General features: G+C 38.4%; 1 protein-coding gene across 1 annotated transcript in view; it reads right to left on the minus strand.

The window, feature by feature from the left end:
• Positions 1-450: 450 nt before the first annotated feature.
• LOC108524376 (zinc finger protein 595-like) overlaps positions 451-19,310 on the minus strand; it is a 35,152-nt gene continuing 16,292 nt past the window's right edge. Inside the window, 2 exon segments of the mRNA XM_017865433.1 lie at positions 451-1,435; positions 1,438-2,238. Of these exon segments, the coding sequence (XP_017720922.1) occupies positions 519-1,435; positions 1,438-2,238 (1,718 nt within the window). The 3' untranslated portion in view covers positions 451-518.

Here is a 19,310-nt window from a genome sequence, read left to right on the forward strand (position 1 = left end):
TGCTTGTGATGAACAACTCATTTACTCTGATATGATAATTACATGTCATATGCCTGTATCAAAATAACCCAAATAAGCCATAAATATACACACAATGTATCTACAGAAATTTTTTTTTTTTTTGAGACAGAGTCTCGCTCTGTCGCCCAGGCTGGAGTGCAGTGGCCGGATCTCAGCTCACTGCAAGCTCTGCCTCCCGGGTTGACGCCATTCTCCTGCCTCAGCCTCCCAAGTAGCTGGGACTACCGGCGCCCGCCACCTCACCTGGCTAGTTTTTTGTATTTTTTAGTAGAGACGGGGTTTCACCATGTTAGCCAGGATGGTCTCGATCTCCTGACCTCGTGATCCGCCCGTCTCGGCCTCCCAAAGTGCTGGGATTACAGGCTTGAGCCACCGCGCCGGGCCCAGAAATTTTTAAAAATTTAAAATAAGACAAATAATAAAAGTTTATATGGGAACAATATTCTTCAATTTATTTGCTGTTTAAAGACACTAGAAGAGAGTACTAGAAATGTCATTCAACTATGTTCCTTGCCAGTATGAAGTCGCTTGTGTACAGTAAGGGTTGAGGGCCGATGAAAAGCTTTGCCACATTGTTCACATTTGTAGAATTTCTCTCCAGTATGAATTACCTTATGTTTAGTAAGGGATGAGGACCAATTGAAGGCTTTGCCACATTCTTCACATGTGAAGGGTTTCTCTCCGGTATGAATTCTCCTATGTTTAGTAAGGGTTGAGGATAAGTTATAGGCTTTGCCACATTCTTTACATTTGTAGGGTTTCTCTCCCGAATGAATTTTCTTGTGTTCATTCAGGGCTGTGGACCGAGTAAAGGCTTTGCCGCATTCTTCACATTTGTAAAGCTTTTGTTCAGAATGAATGCTCCTGTGTATAATAAGGCCTGAGGACTGGTTAAAAGCTTTGCCACATTCTTTACATTTGTAGGGTTTCTCTCCAGTATGAATATTCTTATGTTCATTCAGGCTTGCGGACCATATGAAAGCTTTGCCACATTCTTCACATTTGTAGGGTTTCTCACCAGTATGAATTTTCTTATGTTCATTCAGTGTTGTGGACCGTGTAAAGGCTTTGCCACATTCTTCACATTTGTAAGGTTTTTGCCCAGAATGAATTCTCTTGTGTAATACAAGGGTTGAGGATTGGTTGAAAGCTTTGCCACATTCTTCACATGGGTAGGGTTTCTCTCCAGTATGAATTCTCTTATGTTTAGCAAGGTGTGAGGACCTATAAAAGGCTTTGCCACATTCTTCACATGTGTAGGGTTTCTCTCCAGTATGAATTCTCTTATGTTTATTAAGGGATGAGGACCAAGTAAAGGCTTTGCCACATTCTTCGCATTTGTAAAGTTTTTGTTCAGAATGAATGCTCCTGTGTATAATAAGACTTGAGGATTGGTTAAACGCTTTGCCACATTTTCACATGTGTAGGGTTTTTCTCCGGTATGAATATTTTTATGTTCATTCAGACTCCTGGACTGTCTAAAGGCTTTGCCACATTCTTCACATTTGTAGGGTTTCTCTCCAGTATGGATATTCTTATGTTCGTTCAGGCTTGTGGACCATCTAAAGGTTTTGCCACATTCTTTACATTTGTAAGGTTTCTCTCCAGTATGAATTTTCTTGTGTTCATTCAGCGTTGTGGACCTTGTAAAGGCTTTGCCACATTCTTCACATTTGTAGGGTTTTTCTCCAGTATGAGTTTTCTTATGTTCATTCAGAACTGTGGACCGTCTAAAGGCTTTCCCACATTCTTCACATGTGTAGGGTTTCTCTCCAGTATGAATTCTCTTATGTTTAGTAAGTGATGTCGACCTATTAAAGGCTTTGCTGCATTTTTCACATTTGTAGGGTTTCTCTCCAGCATGAATTCCTGTATGTTGAATTAGGTGTGACATGTAAAATGATCTGCCACATTCTGTACATTTAAAGGGTTTCTCTCCAGTATGTCTTATCTTATGTTTGTTTGAATTTGAAAGTTTACTAAACACTTTAACACATGTATTACATTGAAATATTTTGCTCTGGGTAGTTGACAAGCATTGGTAAACTCCACTATTAACTCCTTTCTGCAACTTACACTCATTCACATATTTACAGCCCTTTTTTAATTGTAAATTCTTATATCCACACTTCTCGTATCTTCTCAGTACAAGTTTTTGGAATGAATCTTCTATCCCCTGCACTGGTGAAAGGTCTTGGCTGAAAGGAGAACACATAGCTGAAAGAAATAAAAATAACAAATTATCCTACTAGATTCATATGAATATACTTTACAATATAGAAAATGTATACAAACTACATTAGTAAGATAGCATAACAAAATATCACAGGCCATAATTTCTTCACAGACATGTAACAAAAATATACTGACCAAAATGCCTTTGTGCAAAATCTGTAAATGAGTTAATTGTATGCAATGCCACAGGTAAGCACAATACTAAGAACCACATGGAACAGGAAGGGAAGTTTGTTACATTTACCCACCACAGCTTTCCTACTCCCCAATATAGCATTGTGCCTATAGGAGTAAACTGTCAACTCCTGGCTTCTTACTTAGAAGAAAAATATTGATACACATATCCTTACTTCTGGATTTTTGGGGTCTTTACAAAATCTGGTTTCTGTCTCCAACAACACAGAGAGCTGAGAGAAATGGTGCTATGGGTCAGCTAAGACCAAATGCAAATGTTTCAGGAGCAGGCTGTAGTGTTAAATACAGGGAATAGGTAGAAGAGTGATTAGAGACCATAAGAAGAAACATGAACAATCCTTTTAACTGAAAACAAACACAAAATTCCAGACAAGACACATCCTTAGAACACGTATGAGAGGCTCCCATTATCTCTGTCAAAGACAACTGGTTTCAGACTATGTCAGGACAAAGGAACACTGAAATGATTGTGACAAATACCTTTTTGTTAATGTTCAAATAACAAACAAACGTTACAATATACACAAAATATCACGGCAACATGCCCCAATTAAAAAATTTAAAACTTTTCAGAAAACCACCATAAAAAAATGAAGATGTAGAAATTTAAAAAAATTAACCTGAATAATCCTCAATGAGCTAAAGGGGAACACATACAACTAAAATATAATAAGACAAATGAGAATATTGATGAAAATGTTAAAATATATAAAAAAAAAATTACGGAGGTGAAAAATACAAAAGTAATGAGAAATTTCCAAAAGTAAAAGAAGGATGTAAAAAATGAAGAAGCTCAATGAACTTCAACTAGGATACATACACAGAGATTTATAAAAAGGCACATATATAAGCAAAGTTTCAGAAGTCAAAGACAGAGAATCTTAGGAGCTGCAAGATAAAAGTGATGTGTCATTTTTAAGTGTGGTCTTAGATAACCAGTGAATCTGTCAACAAAATTTTTTTAGACAAGAGGGAATTGTGATATAGTTAAAATGCTGAAAGAAAGACAGCTTTATAATATAATATAAAATACAAAATATAATATAAAAAAGGAATAATAAAAAATACAAAACTGTCCTAAAATGAAGAAAAGTAGCGCTCTTTCAAGATAACCAAATGTCAAAAGTATATTAGCACAACACCCGCCTTACAAAAGAAATGCTGAAGAAAGCATCTTCCACTAAAAATAATATGATGCAAGAAAACAAAACATATGAAAATAAATAACTTTTTGGGAAAGACATGAACATACACAAATGTAAGGTTCTGTACCATTATCATGACAGTGCAGAAAACATTTTAATTATTCTCTAAAATTTTAAAGACCATAAAAATGATCATAAACTTTTCATCATAATCTGTTAATAAATATACAACATAAAATATGATTAGTGACATTAATAACAAAGTCGAGGGCAGATATAATTAGGAAAATTTTCAAAAGCAACGGAAATTACCAGTTTAAAAATGTATTATTTTAACTTTTTTTTTTTTTTTTTGAGGACGGAGTCTCGCTTCTGTCGTCCCAGCTGGAGTGCAGTGGGCCGGATCTCAGCTCACAGCAAGCCCGCCTCCCAGGTTTAGCCATTCCTCCTGCCCAGCCTCTCGAGTGGGCTGGGGGGATACAGGTGCCAGCCACCCCTCGCCCGGGCTAGTTTTTGTATTTTTTTAGTAGGAGACCAGGGTTTCAACCACACGTGTTAGCCAGGATGTCTCGAACTCACTGACCTCGTTGATCCGCCCGTCTCGGGCCTCCCAAAGAGTGCTGGCGATTACAGGCTTGAGGCCACCGCGGCCTTGGCCTTAACTTTAAAGAAATTTTACTGTAATTTCCAAGATACATCAAAGTACCTGTACAGATACATAAAAAAAAATAAATAAGAGAGAAAAATCTAACAATACAAAAGTCAAAAGGATGCAAAGCAGAAAAAGGAAATTAAGGGACCACAAATACAATAATCAAAACAATAAAATAACATGAATAAGCCTTTCCATTTCAGTAAATTATTTAAATATTTATGAAGTAACCTTTCCATTGGAAATACATGCACCAAATAAATTTATTTAAGAAATCAAAAAACAAGATACAACTTGTCCTCCCTCCCTCCCTCTCTCTCTCTTCTCTCTCTTTCTTTCTTTCTTTTTTTGTTTTGAGACAGAGTCTCACTCTGTCAACCAGGCTGGAGTGTAGTGGCATGAACTCGGCTCACTGCAAGCTCCCCCTGCCTGGTTTATGCCATTCTCCCGCCTCTGCCTCCCGAGTAGCTGGGACTACAGGCACCTGCCACCACGCCCAGCTAATTTTATTTTTGTATTTTTAGTAGAGACAGAGTTTCACTAGGATGAGCCAGGATGGTCTTGATCTCCTGACCTTGTGATCCGCCTGCCTTGGCCTCCCAATGTGCTGGGATTACAGGTGTGAGCCACCGCGCCTGGCCACAACTTGCTATTCTACAAGAGTCACTTGAGATCTAATGATTAAAGGAGGCTGAAAAAGGCAAGAGGAAAGAAAAAACTTTATGCAAAGAACCAAATTGAAGAGGTCAAAATTATGTTACCCAAAGTACATCTAAAGTAAAAAACTGTCCTATTTCATAAAACTTATTTTAACTAAAAGCTCATAAGAGACAAAGAAGAACATTATATTAGAAATGTTCATTTACTAGGAACCCCTGAAAAATGTGTGTATATACATATATTTGTGTGTATGTGTCTTACATTAGGGTTCCAAATACATAAAGCAAATACTGACAGAAGTAAAGCAAGACACAGAGAGCAATATAGTTATAGCAGGATATTCCAATACCTCAGCTTCTGTAATGAATAATCAGAAAAGAATACTCATAAGGAAATAGAAGGCTTCAAAGCAGTATAAAACAATTATGTCTAATAGAATTGTAGAGAACACTGTTAAACAAAAGCAGAATACATACCCTTCTGAATAGCTCATAAAATGTTCTCCTTGATAGACCACATGTTAGGCTACCAAAAAGTCTTAACAAATTTTTTAAAATAGAAACTTTATAGCTTACTTTTAATGACCAAACTGGAATGAGAGTAGAAACTAATTAAAAAAAGAAAACTGGCTGGGCATGGTGGCTCATGCCTATAATCCAAGCACTTTGGGAGGCCAAGGCAAGCGGACCACTTGAGGTCAGGAGTTTGAGACTAGCCAGACCAACATGGAGAAACCCCGTCTCTACTAAGAATACAAAATTAGCCAGGTGTGGTGGTGCACGCCTGTAATCCCAGCTACTTGGGAGGCTGAGGCAGGAGAATTACTTGAACCTGGGAGGCAGAGGTTGCGGTGAGCTGAAGATCACACTGAGATCACACCATTGCACTCCAGCCTGGGCAACAAGAATGAAACTCCATCACACACACATGCACACACACACAAAAGGACATTTATAGAAATTAAACAACATAAACTTCAGCATGCTCTTGTTCAAAGTTTCAAATAATATGAGATATCTAGACTGTTTGATGTAATCTACAGATTAAATGCAATCTGTCAAATTTTTAATTAAATTTTTGCAGAAACAGAAATAGCAACCCCCAAATTATAGGGAATTTCAAGGGACAATGAAGCACCCCACAATCTTCAAAAAGAGAAACAAATGCACCACAGTTCATGATATCAAAACATATACAAAGTTAAAGAACTAAAAAAATCTGGTATGGGTCTACAGGTGAACAGCTAGATCAATAAAATAAAAAATCCAGCAAAAATACACACTCATACACATATGGTCATATGAAGAGTAATTTCTACCCTCATAATTATTGTAGAATTGTTACTGAAAGCAAATAAATGAAAGCAATGCAAATTTCTCTCACCAAATAAATAAAAAATATTAAAATATTACTTCAGTTTGTAAAAAGCAAAAAGTATCATAATGAGGAAAGAGAGAGACTCTCTCATATTGTTTTATACTCAGTATGTTTTAAGAAAAAACAAGGAAGTAAAACCAGACAGGCAGCCTGGTGCCAGACCCAAAATCAGGCCTGGGCCTGCCTGGCCTAAACCCAGTAGTTAAAAATCAACTCATAACTTAGAAACCGATGTTATTCATAGAATTCAGACATTGTATAGAAGAATATTGTGAAACTCCCTGCCCTGCTGTTTCTCTCTGACCACTGGTGCATGCAGCCCCTGTCACGTATCCCCTGCTTACTCCAATCAATCACGACCCTAAAATCTTTAGTGTTGTGAGCCCTTAAAAGGGACAGAAATTGTGCACTCGGGGAGATCGGATTTTAAGGCAGTAGCTTGCCGATGCTCCCAGCTGAATAAAGCCCTTCCTTCTACAACTCTATATCTGAGAGGTTTTGTCTATGGCTCGTCCTGCTACAATAACAAGTATAACAAAGGTAAATCTTGATGACATTGTGCAACATGAAGTCAACCATGAAGAGAAACTGTATGAATCAACTCACATGAGATATCTAAAGCAATTTGACTCTAAAACAAAACAGAATTTGTTTGGGTGAGGGAGAAGGGACAAGACGGAGGAAGGTAAACAAGAAGGCACCGCCCCTGTTGCTTCCGGGTTCTTCCTCACCAACTCCTCCCCCCCTCAGGAAAATGCAGCCCACGCCTGGGAAGATGCAGATCAACAGAGCATGCGCCAGGTGACGTCAATCCAAAGAGATGGAAACTTACCCGGCCACGCCTATGGAGACGCCCCTATCATGCCCTTATCCCACCCACTGCCCTCCCCCTTCCAGTACCAATGCATAAAAGTCCGCTGCCGGCAGGAGCCGGTGTGACTTCGTGTGACTTCTTCGGTCGGCATTCGTGGACCGAGGAACCTCACCCCAGAGCGCCGGCGCGACTTCCGTGGCGCCCCACACCTGAGGACCAGAGAACCTCGCCCGAGAGTGTGTGCATATTTGCAATAAAGGGCTGCCGCTTTCTTATGTACTTTGGCCTCATGTTTAATTATTTAGCTCTCCTAAATTAAGTTACATTAAATTAAATTAAGACAGAATTATTTTTGTAAAGGGCCAGAAGACAGAAAAGGTAGTTAGTTGTTTAATGAGTACTAAGTGTTAGCTTTGCAAGATAAACATATGCTAAAGATATAGTAACAATATCAATATAATTAATATGACTAAGCTGAATATTAAAAAATATTTAAGATTGTAAAGTTTCTGTGTTGACAATCAAAATAACATCTAAAACAGATACAGTGGTAAGACAGTTTTGAAATTATCTTCAAATCACAAAAGTGTTTCTCTGACACACAGAAAAACATAGATTTATAAATAAATGGAGGGTAAAAGTAGAAGAATTTCAATGACTACTCACCTAGGCAGGGTAAAATCACCATTGTATACAAACAGAACAAGCATACAACTCATAATAAGGAACAATATGCATACAGATAAACAGAGACTCTTATAGTGGAAACAGACACATCACTGACCTATATTTGATTTGTGCTCCACACTTAGTGTACACAGTGAAATACTGTCATACACAATTATAATATAAAATGAAAACATCCTAAGTTTTCTGCTCTTGCAGCCATAAAAAAGAATGAGTTCACGTCCTTTGCAGGGACATGCATGAAGCTGGAAACCATCATTCTCAGCAAACAAACATAGGAACAGAAAATCAAACACATGTTCTCATTCATAAGTGGGAGTTGAACAATGAGAACACATGCACACAGGGAGGGAACATCACACACAGGGGCCTGTCGAGGGGTGGGGGGCAACAGGAGGGAGAGCATTAGGACAAATACCTAATAAGTGCAGGGCTTAAAACCTAGATGATGGGTTGATAGGTGCAGCAAACCACCATGGCAAATGTATACTTACGTAACAAACCTGCACGTTCTGCACATGTATCTCAGAACTTAAAAGAAAAATTGTCAGGCCTCTGAGCCCAAGCCTGCACATATACATCCAGATGGCCTGAGGCAACTGAAGAAATCACAAAAGAAGTAAAAATGGCTGGTTCCTGCCTTAACTGATGACACTACCTGGAGAAATTCCTTCTCCTGGCTCAGAAGCTCCCCCACAGAGCACCTTGTGACCCCGCCCCTACCCACCAGAAAACAACCCCTTTGACTGTAATTTTCCATTACCTATTCAAACCTGTAAAACTGCTCCACCCCTATCTCCCTTTGCTGACTCTCTTTTCGGACTCAGTCCGCCTGCACCCAGGTGATTAAAAAGCTTTATTGCTCACACAAAGCCCTTTGGTGGTCTCTTTACACGGATGCGCATGACAAAAATAACAAAATGAAAATAAAGTTTTCCCTTTCCTGTCCAGTATGGTATCAGCCATTGACTTGTCACATACGGCCTTTATTGTGTTGAGGTATATACCATCTATATCTAATTTTTGTTGAGTTTTTTAAGTCACAAAGACATGTTCAGGCTGGGTGCAGTGGCTCACGCCTGTAATCCCAGCACTTTGGGAGGCCAAGGCGGGCGGATCACCTGGGGTCAGGAGTTCGAGACCAGCCTAAACATGGAGAAACCCCATCTCTACTAAAAATACAAAATTAGCTGGGTGGTGCATGACTGTAAGTCCAGCTATTCCGGAGGCTGAGGAGGCAGGAGAACTGCTTGAACCTGGGACGCAGTGGTTGCAGTGAGCTGAGATCAAGCCATTGCACTCCAGCCTGGGCAACAAGAGTGAAACTCTGTCTCAAAAAAAAAAAAAAAAAAAAAAGACACATTCAATTTTGCCCAATGCTGCTTCTGTATCCACACCATCCGCACTAAAAAATAAAGATGTCTAGCAGTAAACTTAATTAAAAAGGTGAACACTCTAAACTGAAAATTATAAAACATTAGTAAGAAACTGAAAAGACACAAAATTTGAAAAAATATTTTTTTGCTCATGAATTGAAATAATATTAAAAATGTGGCTATACTACCCAAGGTGACCTACAGGATCAATAAAATCTCTATCAAAATACCAATGACTTTTTTCAAAGAAAAGAAAAAAAAACTAGCTTAAAATTTATAGGGAACAACCAAAGACCCCCAAATAGCCAAAGTAATCCTGAGCAAAACAAACAAACAAACAAACAACAACAAAAAAACCAAAGCTGGAGATATTGCACTACCTGACTCTAAAATATACTATAAAGCTATAATAAGCAAGACAGCAAAATATTGGCATAAAAACAGAGAGATCAAAGCATCCAGTGAGCCCAGTGACAAATTCATGAACCTACAGCCCAGTGATTTTTAACAAAGATGCCCAGAACACACAGCTGGAAAAAGACAGTCTTTTCAATAAATGGTACTAGAAATATTAGTTATCCACATGATAAAGCAGGACTTTAAATAGATATTTACACGTGCATGTTCATTCATTGTTATTTACAAAAGACAATTCCTGGAAACAACACAAATGTCCCTTTAGAGATCAGTATCAGATTTTTAAAATGTGACATATACATACAATTAAATATTATTTCATTTTAAAACAGAAAGATATTCTAACACATCTTACAAAACAAAAGCTTAGAACATTACCTTAAATAAAATAAGAGAGTAAAACAGAAACAGACATTATGTAATTACACCGAGAATTATAAAATTATAGAAAGTAAAATGGTGTTCTTCAGGAGCTGAAGAGAGAAAAAAAGGGCAGCTTATTGTTTATAGGGTATTAAATTTTACTTCTGTAAGGTAAAATTCATAGAGATCCATTGCAAAATAAAGTAAATGTACTTAACACCACTAGACCGTGTACTTGAAAGTGTTGGCCGGGGGCGGTGGCTCATGCCTGTAATCCCAGCACTTTGGGAGGCCGAGGCAAGTGGATCATCTGAGGTCGCCCGTGGTCCCAGCTACTCGGGGGGCTGAGGCAGGAGAATGGCATGAACTCGGGAGGCAGAGAGTGCAGTGAGATGGCGCCACTGCACTCCAGCCTGGGCAACAGAGGGAGACTCCGCCTCAAAAATAAATAAAACAAACAAACAAATAAATAAATAAATAAAATAATTGAGGAGAACCTACATGAAAAAAATTCCCCAGTAAAATGGAGTTGAAAAAAATAGAAAATTTTTACCTATAAAATATTGAATGTAATATAGATGTATCATAAAAACAGAAGAACCCAAGACTGAGGAAGGTTGTATTGTGAGGGCACGCCCTTGAGTGGCATGGGTATGCTTGCCCATCATAGTCCCAGCTACAGAACAAAAAATATGTCCAATTCAGGTTTTGTTTCTGCCACTAGCACCATCTGCCAAGACACCTAGAAGAATTCATAATGTCCTGTGTCTCAGCTGAAAAGTCTGTTGGTACTGTCTGTGATCTCTGAATTAGCCTAAAATCCTCCCTCTGCACAAGTCAGTCCTGGTGTGGAAGAAATCCCAAACACACAGGGACCCAAAGAGAGAAACTTCCATTTGGGCCCTTGGATGTAGGTTTGCCAGTATTTATCTGATGATGGGTCCTGACGTGGCACCATAACCTGGCTCCAAGTCCATGCAACCAAAGTCCAGGAGCAGTTTTTCCTAACGTGGGACCTGCCAAAAAACACACCTGTATGTGCCACTGTAGGCATGCTGGTTAGCTTTATTCCCACTGTGATTCGGGAAACAGCCCTATAACCCAGCTCCAGTCTCTGTCACCTAGAGTCTGGGAGAAGTACTGCGCACCCAAGAATCTAGAGGGAGAAATGCCATGAACCCAGAAACAAACCCCAGGACTTTGGTCTCAGCTGTGTATCCTGAAGCAGCCCTAAGAATGAGTGTCACACCCTCTCAGCTGTGTTCAAGGGTCAGTACTGCTCATCTAGGAACCTGTCCGATGACCAGGTTAGAGCATTTTGAAACATCCAGCAAGAGCCACACATCAGGAGCCACACCTGCTCACGTTTATTGTATCAGCACCCCCATCTGCATATATAACTGGAGACTTTTTTTTTTTCCCTCAGTGCCAGTCATATTGATAAAGTTCCTGAAGAAAATCTAGTCTTCCCAGAAAATAGAATCTGATGGCCTGATAACAGGTCTGCCAAACATGAACTTCACTGCAGACACAGTAGTAGTTATGTGCCTGGCTCCAAAGGATTTAATTGCAATCTCAGTGGAAATATCATCAGCCCAGAGATCAAACAGAAGTATTTACCTCCCAACAAGTCTATAATGACTGAAAGAGGTATCTGCTCCTTCAGATGCAAGGACTTCAAAACAAGGCTTCGTGGATAATAAAGGATCAGGTAAACATGACACTACCAAAGGAAACTGAAAATTTTCCAGTAACCACTTACAACAAAACATAGATCTAAAAAATGGCTAAGAATTCAAAATAATTATCTTAAAGAATCTCAATGAGATGGGAAAAAAAACCACTAATTTTTTTTTTTTTAAAGAATGCATGAACAAAATTACAATTATAGCAAAGAAAGAGAACCAAATGGATATGCTGGAGCTGAAGAACACAAAACATAAAAAGTTTTTAACGGGAGACAGACAGTTATACAGAAAAAAAAAAATCAGCAAAGTTAAAATTAAGTCATTTGAAAGTTCCTAATTAAAAAAAAAAAAAAATGAAAGAGTGAATAAAGCATTTGGGCCACATACTGCATAATAAACTGTAAAATGTACATATTTTAGCATGTTCAGGGTAAAGAGAGAAAATCTTAAAATCTGTTTAAATATATGTCTTAAATTTTCCAGTCTTAGAAGAAATACATTCAGTTTTATGAAGCTTAAAATGTCGATAGCAAAAGGAACTAATAAAAATTGCCCAGAACACATAATTAAACTGCCAAAATTCAAAGACAAAGAGAAATTCCTAAAAGAAAATAAATTTTTCTCAAACAAGGGAACCCTATAAGGTTATCAGCAGATTGCTCAGCAGAAACCATGCAAGCCAGACACGAGTGAGATCATATATTTAAAGTGAAGATGGAGAGAGAAAAAGAAAAAACTTTGACAACGAAGAAGACTACACCTGACAAAACTGTTCTTTAGAAATGAAATAGCAATCAAGATATTCTCAGATTAAACAAATAAGTTGAGGAAATGTGTAATCATTTGACCTTACAGGAAATGCTAATAAGAATTTTTCAAATTGTAATGGACTCCTAATTTACAACAAGAAAACATATAAAAGTATAAATCTTACTGGAAAATATATATACATATAGTCAAATGTAGACGGCTGTAGAACTGTAATTATGGTACATAAGTCACTTTTAACTCTGGTACAAAGTTACAAAAAAGTATTAAAATACATAACCTCGATAATTTGTTAATGGGTATACAATATAAAAAATTGTAAAGTATGACATAAATAATGTGTTGTAGGGAGTATAACTGTTTGGTTTTTCTACACACAGAAGTTAACTCTTGCTTGCGGCCAGGAGGTCAAAACCAGCCTGGCTCAATATAGCAGGACCCTGTCTCTAAAATAAATACATAAAACAAAATACAGATTTCAGAAAGCTATTTACTTAAAACAAGTGGCTGGGTCTGATGGCTCATGCTGGTAATCCCAGCCCTTTGGGAGGCCAAAGCAGGTGAATTGTTTGAGCCTAGAAGTTCAAGACCAGCCTGAGCAACATGGCAAAATCCTGTCTCTACAAAAAATACTGACAAATTAGCCGGACATGGGGGCACGTACTTGTAATCCTAGCTACTCAGGAGGCTGTGATGGGAGAACTGCTTGAGCCTGGGGAGGTGAAGGCTGCACTGGGCTGTGAATGCACTACACAGCCTGGGATAAAGCAAGACCCTATCTGTATAAAACAGAAAGTTAAATTGTTATCTTAAATTAGACTTTATAACCATGAGATGTTTTATGTAAGTCTCTTGGAAATTAAAAAACAAAAAACAACACTGTAGTACATACATACAAAAGAAAAAGAATGAAAGCATCCAACAACGAAAACAAAACTCAAGAAAACACAAGGGAAGACAGCATGTAAGAATTATAAAACAGAAACTACTAAATGGTCAGAAAACAATGAACAAAATGGCAGTAACAAGTTCTTACCAATCAGTAATTCTTTTAAATATATAAAGATTTAATTATGCAATGAAAACACATTGCTATGGTTTGAGAGTCCTCTCCAAAATTCACGTTAAACTTTAACTGCCATTGTGAGAATGAGGCCCTTAAGAAGTTATTAGGTCATGAGCGCTCTACTCTCATGAAAGGATTGGTATCAGTATTTCCACAGTGGGTTAGTCATCATGCGAGTGGGTCTATTATCAAAGTGAGCTCTGGTGCACACCTTCTGTCATCCTCAAGCCTTTAGTCATGTTGTGATGTGGAAGTATGATTCTCATCAGATGGGAATGGCACGCTCTTGGACTTCTTGGCATCCAGGATTGTGCGCTAAGCAAACTTTTATTCTTTATAAATTACCAACTCTAGGATATTGTTATTGAAGCAAAAAATAAAGCATTCACAAAATGTCTCAATAGATTCATAAAATCAACAATATGCTGCACACAAGAGACTTAGAGTTAAGGACACACATACGTTAATGGTTCAAGGATGAAAAAGAATATTCCATGTCAATAATAACTAAAAGAGTGTAGGAGTGGCCATATCAGACAAAAGAGATGTTTAGAAAAAAAAAAATTTGTCACTACAAAAAGAACTTTACTATACGGTAATAAAAGGCTAATTTGTCAAAATAATATAACAATTAAAAATATATACATACCCAATACAGGAGCACATATATGTATTGTAAAAGGAAAATAAATTTTGGGGCCTCCAAATCACTAAGCTAAAGGGAAAAGTCAAGCTGGGAACTGCTTAGTGCCAACCTACCTCCCATTCTATTCAGTCACCTCTCTGCCACTGACACAGATGTGTATCTGACGGTCTCCTTTGGAGAGGCTAATAAGAAACTCAAAAGAATACAATCATTTGTCTCTTATCCACCTACAACCTGGAAGCCCCCCCTCACTTCGAGTCTTCCCACCTTTGCTTCAAGTTGTTCCACCTTTCCAGACTGGATCAATGTACTACATATTGTCTGCTGTCTTATGTTTCCTTAAAATGTATAAAATTAAGTTGTTCCCCAACCACCTGAGGCACATGTCTCCAGGACTTCCTGTCACAGGTGTGCATGTCCTTGACCTTGGCAAAATAAACTTTCTAAATTAACTGAGACCTGTTTCAAAAATATGAACATATATTAACAGATGTAGAAAAATAGACAAATATGATAATACTAGGGGACTTTATTGCCCTACTTAATACAACACATCATTCAGACAGAAAGAAAATAATTCACTTGCATAGCACTAAAGAACTACACCTAAAAGATATATACAGATAACATTTCACCCAACAGTGTAACTTATGTTCTTCTCAAACACACATGGAACATTCTCCAGGATACATCATAAATCTGGCGAGCCTCAACATTCCAGTCTTCAAGTGATCCTCCTGCCTCAGCCCCAGCTGGGACTACAGGTGTGCACCACCTTGCCAAGCTAATTTTTTAAAAAATTTTTGGTAGACATAAGATTTCATCATATTGCCCAGGCTGGTGTTGAACCGCTGAGCTCAAGAGATCTGCCCTCTGTAGCCTCCCAAAGTGTTAGGACTACAGGCGTGAATTACTGCACCCGATCTGATATCTTTATTCTAACACCAAATATATGGAGTTTGAGGAACACCAACCAATCCTCCCTCACCAAATGGGTGTCCAACAACTCAATTCTGACAACACCAGGGTCAGTAGAGACCTCACCGGCTCATGGCTCAGTCCCACAATACTGCTTCCATTCCACATGCTAGTCACAAGCCCCAGGGACCCATCTATACTTCAGAGCAACTGCCTATAAATCCTGGGCTTCCATAACTCCCTCCCTCAATTAAAGGATTTGATAAAACCACTCACAGAACTTACAGAAAACCACTCACAGAACTTGTACCTATTTTTACCAGATTATTAATGTTGGATGCAATTCAGTAAAAGACAAAGGGAAAAAATATATAGGACAAAAGAAAGTGAGGGAAAAGAGGAGGTGGGTTAGTGAATCTTGGTAGTTTTAACTATGGTCTCTCCAATCCTTTGTGCCCTATGAAAAAAAGCTTACTGCTAATAAGTAACGTTTTCATTGATTTTGATGATGCTCCCTCTTTAGGTATCTCAAATTCACAGACTCTAAATTCTCATTTTTCCCTCATAAACAAATAATTTTGTCTTCAGTGTTCGCAACAGAATACTTGTTAACCAAACTTTACTTAAGTTTCTCTCCTTTACCCAGGCCCCTGGACTCTGCTACACCTTCAGTCTGAGATAGCATACAACCCCTCTTCATGTCCCTCCCAAGAACAGGTTGATGTCAGGGTGAAACATTCTCCAACCCTGAATCTGATTTTGCCATTCTCCATTCTGCCCTCTCCCTCACACCTTCTTTCTAATCTTGTTTGCTCCTCCACATGACAAATAGCCCTTTTCTGCCTCATTTTGGAGATGCTTGCACGTCTTTGCTTGGTGCTTTCCCCAATGCAATATTCCTTAGAATAAAGTCACTTCTTACCTCATTGAAATTTATTTGACAATATCTAGGAAGAGCCCCAAGACAATAACAATTACACCCTCTCAGAGGACATCACAAACAACCTCCCATCCCAACTCTCACTGCATCTGCCTATGGATCCTCAGCTTTCCAGGGTTCTGCAGCTTCTCAGTATAAAGGCTCCTTCCACGTCTAATCTCAGCCAGGCTGGGACACCTGCAGGAAAGGTTCCCCAGTAAGTAACAACTGGGCTATTGATTACCTCCTTTGACAGTGTCAAGATTAGCCTTACCCTGCAGTTAACGGGCTTAGGTCTGATTCCCAGTTAAGATTATCCCCTTCGTTTTCTACAAAAGGAACTCAGTATTTGAAGAATCCAGCAGAATTCCTCAAACTCAGTGCTAATGTTCACAGAATGGAAATTGGAAGGCACTTACATTTCATACTTCAACAAGAAAAGGCAAAATATCAATTTCAGACAGCAAACATGTCATTTAGGTATTATTTCCATAATAACAAATAATTAAGCAATCATTTATGAGCACGTCCAGGAATGTCAAGTCCTAGTCCATAGAATTTAACATTAAACTCAAACATGCAGGTAACAGGATACAGAGTAGACTTATCCACTGTCACAAATTCTCCACCATGCAGAAAAAAGAAACTGATGTTTTGGCAAATTTCTATATAAATCACCAATTTATCTACCACAATTTCTTGTGGAAATGTATTCACTTTTCTGCAGCCATAAAAGAAGAGAAAATTTTCCTACTTCTTTTCACCCAGTAATATTTTTATAACTAAGCCCTGAGATTCTGTGTGAAATAACTCCCAAAATGTACAGATTTCAGAAACTTACTATCCATGGTCAGGGAAAAAAAATGAAAGTAAGAATTTTTGACAAATAAAATGTATCACTATATTTTTTTAAAATTCGTATTCTTATGCCTCTTTGACAATATTTTCCTATTTTTCAAGCTCTACCAATAGAATGCAAAGTGCAGTTAATAAAAATGAAAGCTGAAATAAGTAAATAATCTTTTCAAGATGACAAACCCAGGGAGTGGCAGTACTGGCTGGAATGGTATGTCTGACTCAAGCGGCAAGTTAGGCCATCCTATGATATAGATCCTCCCACCCCCATCCGGCTCATTGAAATACTCAATGACCACCCTCCCAAGGGCCTCTGCACGGTGTGCCAGTGTGCCTGTGTGCCTGCAGTACATTTTTTGTTTTGCAGGTCCTTGTATCACCTTGCTAGAATGAACATTCAATGTCGTTGGGGATACTTTTTCTCCCTTCACTATTCTGAAAAAATCCAGATGGTAGGAATTATTTCTGCCTTTCCCATCAATATCAGCATTCCATTGGCTGACCGGCAATGTGTCTCTAAAACATGGAAACTGGATTTGGAGAAATAAAATCTTAATGCCACAGGGATTTGGTTTTTTGGATGAAAAGTAAACAAGATGCGTGCTCTTAGCATCAGGGCACTCAGCTGCTCCCCTGAGGCTCCACCCTAAACCTCAGGCTGTCCACCATGAGGAGATGATGTAGCAGCTGTTATTCCCTAGACATTCCAAGAGACATGGCCACCGTAGGCATCTGTGGTCTTTCCAGACAGTTCTGAAACCTAGGACCAGGAAAAGACGATAGGATGGATGAGGACGAATTACCTTCTAAAGTTGGGAACCTAAACCCAAGCACATTCTGATAAGGTGTCTGCACCTGAAAAAAGATGCATGTTTGCACCACTGTTATTCCACATAGTACTGGAAGTGCCAGTCAGAGCAATTCGACAAGAGAACAAAAAAATAAAGGGCATCCAAATTGAAAGAAAGAAGTCAAATTATATCTTTGTTTGCAGATGATATAGTTTTATATTTGAAAAAAACCTAACTAGAACACTATTAGAACTAATAAATTTAGTCAAAATATAGGATTTAAAAATTAGTAGTGTTTCCACATGCCAACAGCAAACGATGTGAAACAGAAATCAAGGGAGTAATCCCATTTACAATAGCTACAAATTAAAATCAAGTATCTAGGAATTAACTTAAGCAAAGAAGTGAAAGGTCTCTACAATGAATACTATGAAATACTAATGCAAGAAATTTAAAAAGAAAAAGGAAAGATATTTATGTTCATGAATAAAAAGAATCAATACTTTCTAAATATCGATACTGCCTGAAGCAATCTACAGATTTAATGCAATCCCTGTCAAAAGATCAATGACATTCTTCACAGAAATAGGAAAAACAATTCTACAATGTAGACAGAACCACAAAAGACTCAGAATAGCCAAAGTCTCTGTAAGAGAAAGAAACTGGAGGAATCATACTATTTGACTATAAATGATACTACAGAGCTACAGTAATTAGAACAGCATGGGGCCGATCAGTAAAACAGTAGACAGAACACAGATATAAATCCATACCTCTACAGCAAACTTATTTTTGATAAAGGTGTCAAGAATATTTATTGGGGGCTTAGCATGCTGACTCATGCCTAATGCCAGAACTCTGAAAGGCTGAGACAGGTGGATCACTTTCTCAAACTCCTGAATCAGGAGTTTGAGACCAGAGTGGCCAACATGATGAAATCCTGTCTCTACTAAAAATACAAAAATTAGTCGGATGTGGGGGCGCACGCCTGGAGTCCCAGTGACTCCAGAGGCTAAGGTGGGAGAATTGCTTGAACCCGGGAGGCAGAGGTTGCAGTGAGCCAAGACTGTGCCACTGAACTCCAGCCTAGGTGATAGAGCAAGTTTCTGTCTTTAAAAAAAAAAAAAAGAAAGAAAAGAAAAAAAGGTGTTTATCAGGGAAAGTGCTATAAAAAGTCAATATTCATATTCAGAAGAACGAAACTAGACCCCTATCTCTGGCCATATAAAAAACTAAATCAAAATGGATTAGAGACTTAAATCTAAGACCTTGAACTGTAGGGATTCAATCAAGCTGGTGGGAAAAATACTAAAGATAGTTTTCTACCGCGGGTGCTTAATTGCTTTCTACTTGGGAAGTCCACGACGATAATTACTCTCTAGTAGTATTGACTCAAGCCTTTGTCAATTAATCTTTACTAAACAAACGTGAGTCTCACTAGCTGGTCAGGGCCACAGTCAAAACTGTTTACAGAACTCTCCGGGGAGTCTGTAAGCGGCCCAGACATCAGCCGGACTGGCAAAACAGAGTATCTGTGTATCAGTGTACTTTATTCATCCGTCGTTTGGGTCAGGGTCTGTGGGCAGGTCCCCGCATCAAACTATGAAACTACTACAAGAAAACATTGGTGAAACTCTCCAGGAAATTAAACTGGGCAAAAATGTCTTGAATAATACCCCCACAAGCACAGGGAGCCACTGCAAAACTGAACAAATGG

This window comes from Rhinopithecus bieti, unplaced genomic scaffold, assembly GCF_001698545.2.
Source record: "Rhinopithecus bieti isolate Rb0 unplaced genomic scaffold, ASM169854v2 scaffold_79532, whole genome shotgun sequence".
NCBI classification, from domain to species: domain Eukaryota; kingdom Metazoa; phylum Chordata; class Mammalia; order Primates; family Cercopithecidae; genus Rhinopithecus; species Rhinopithecus bieti.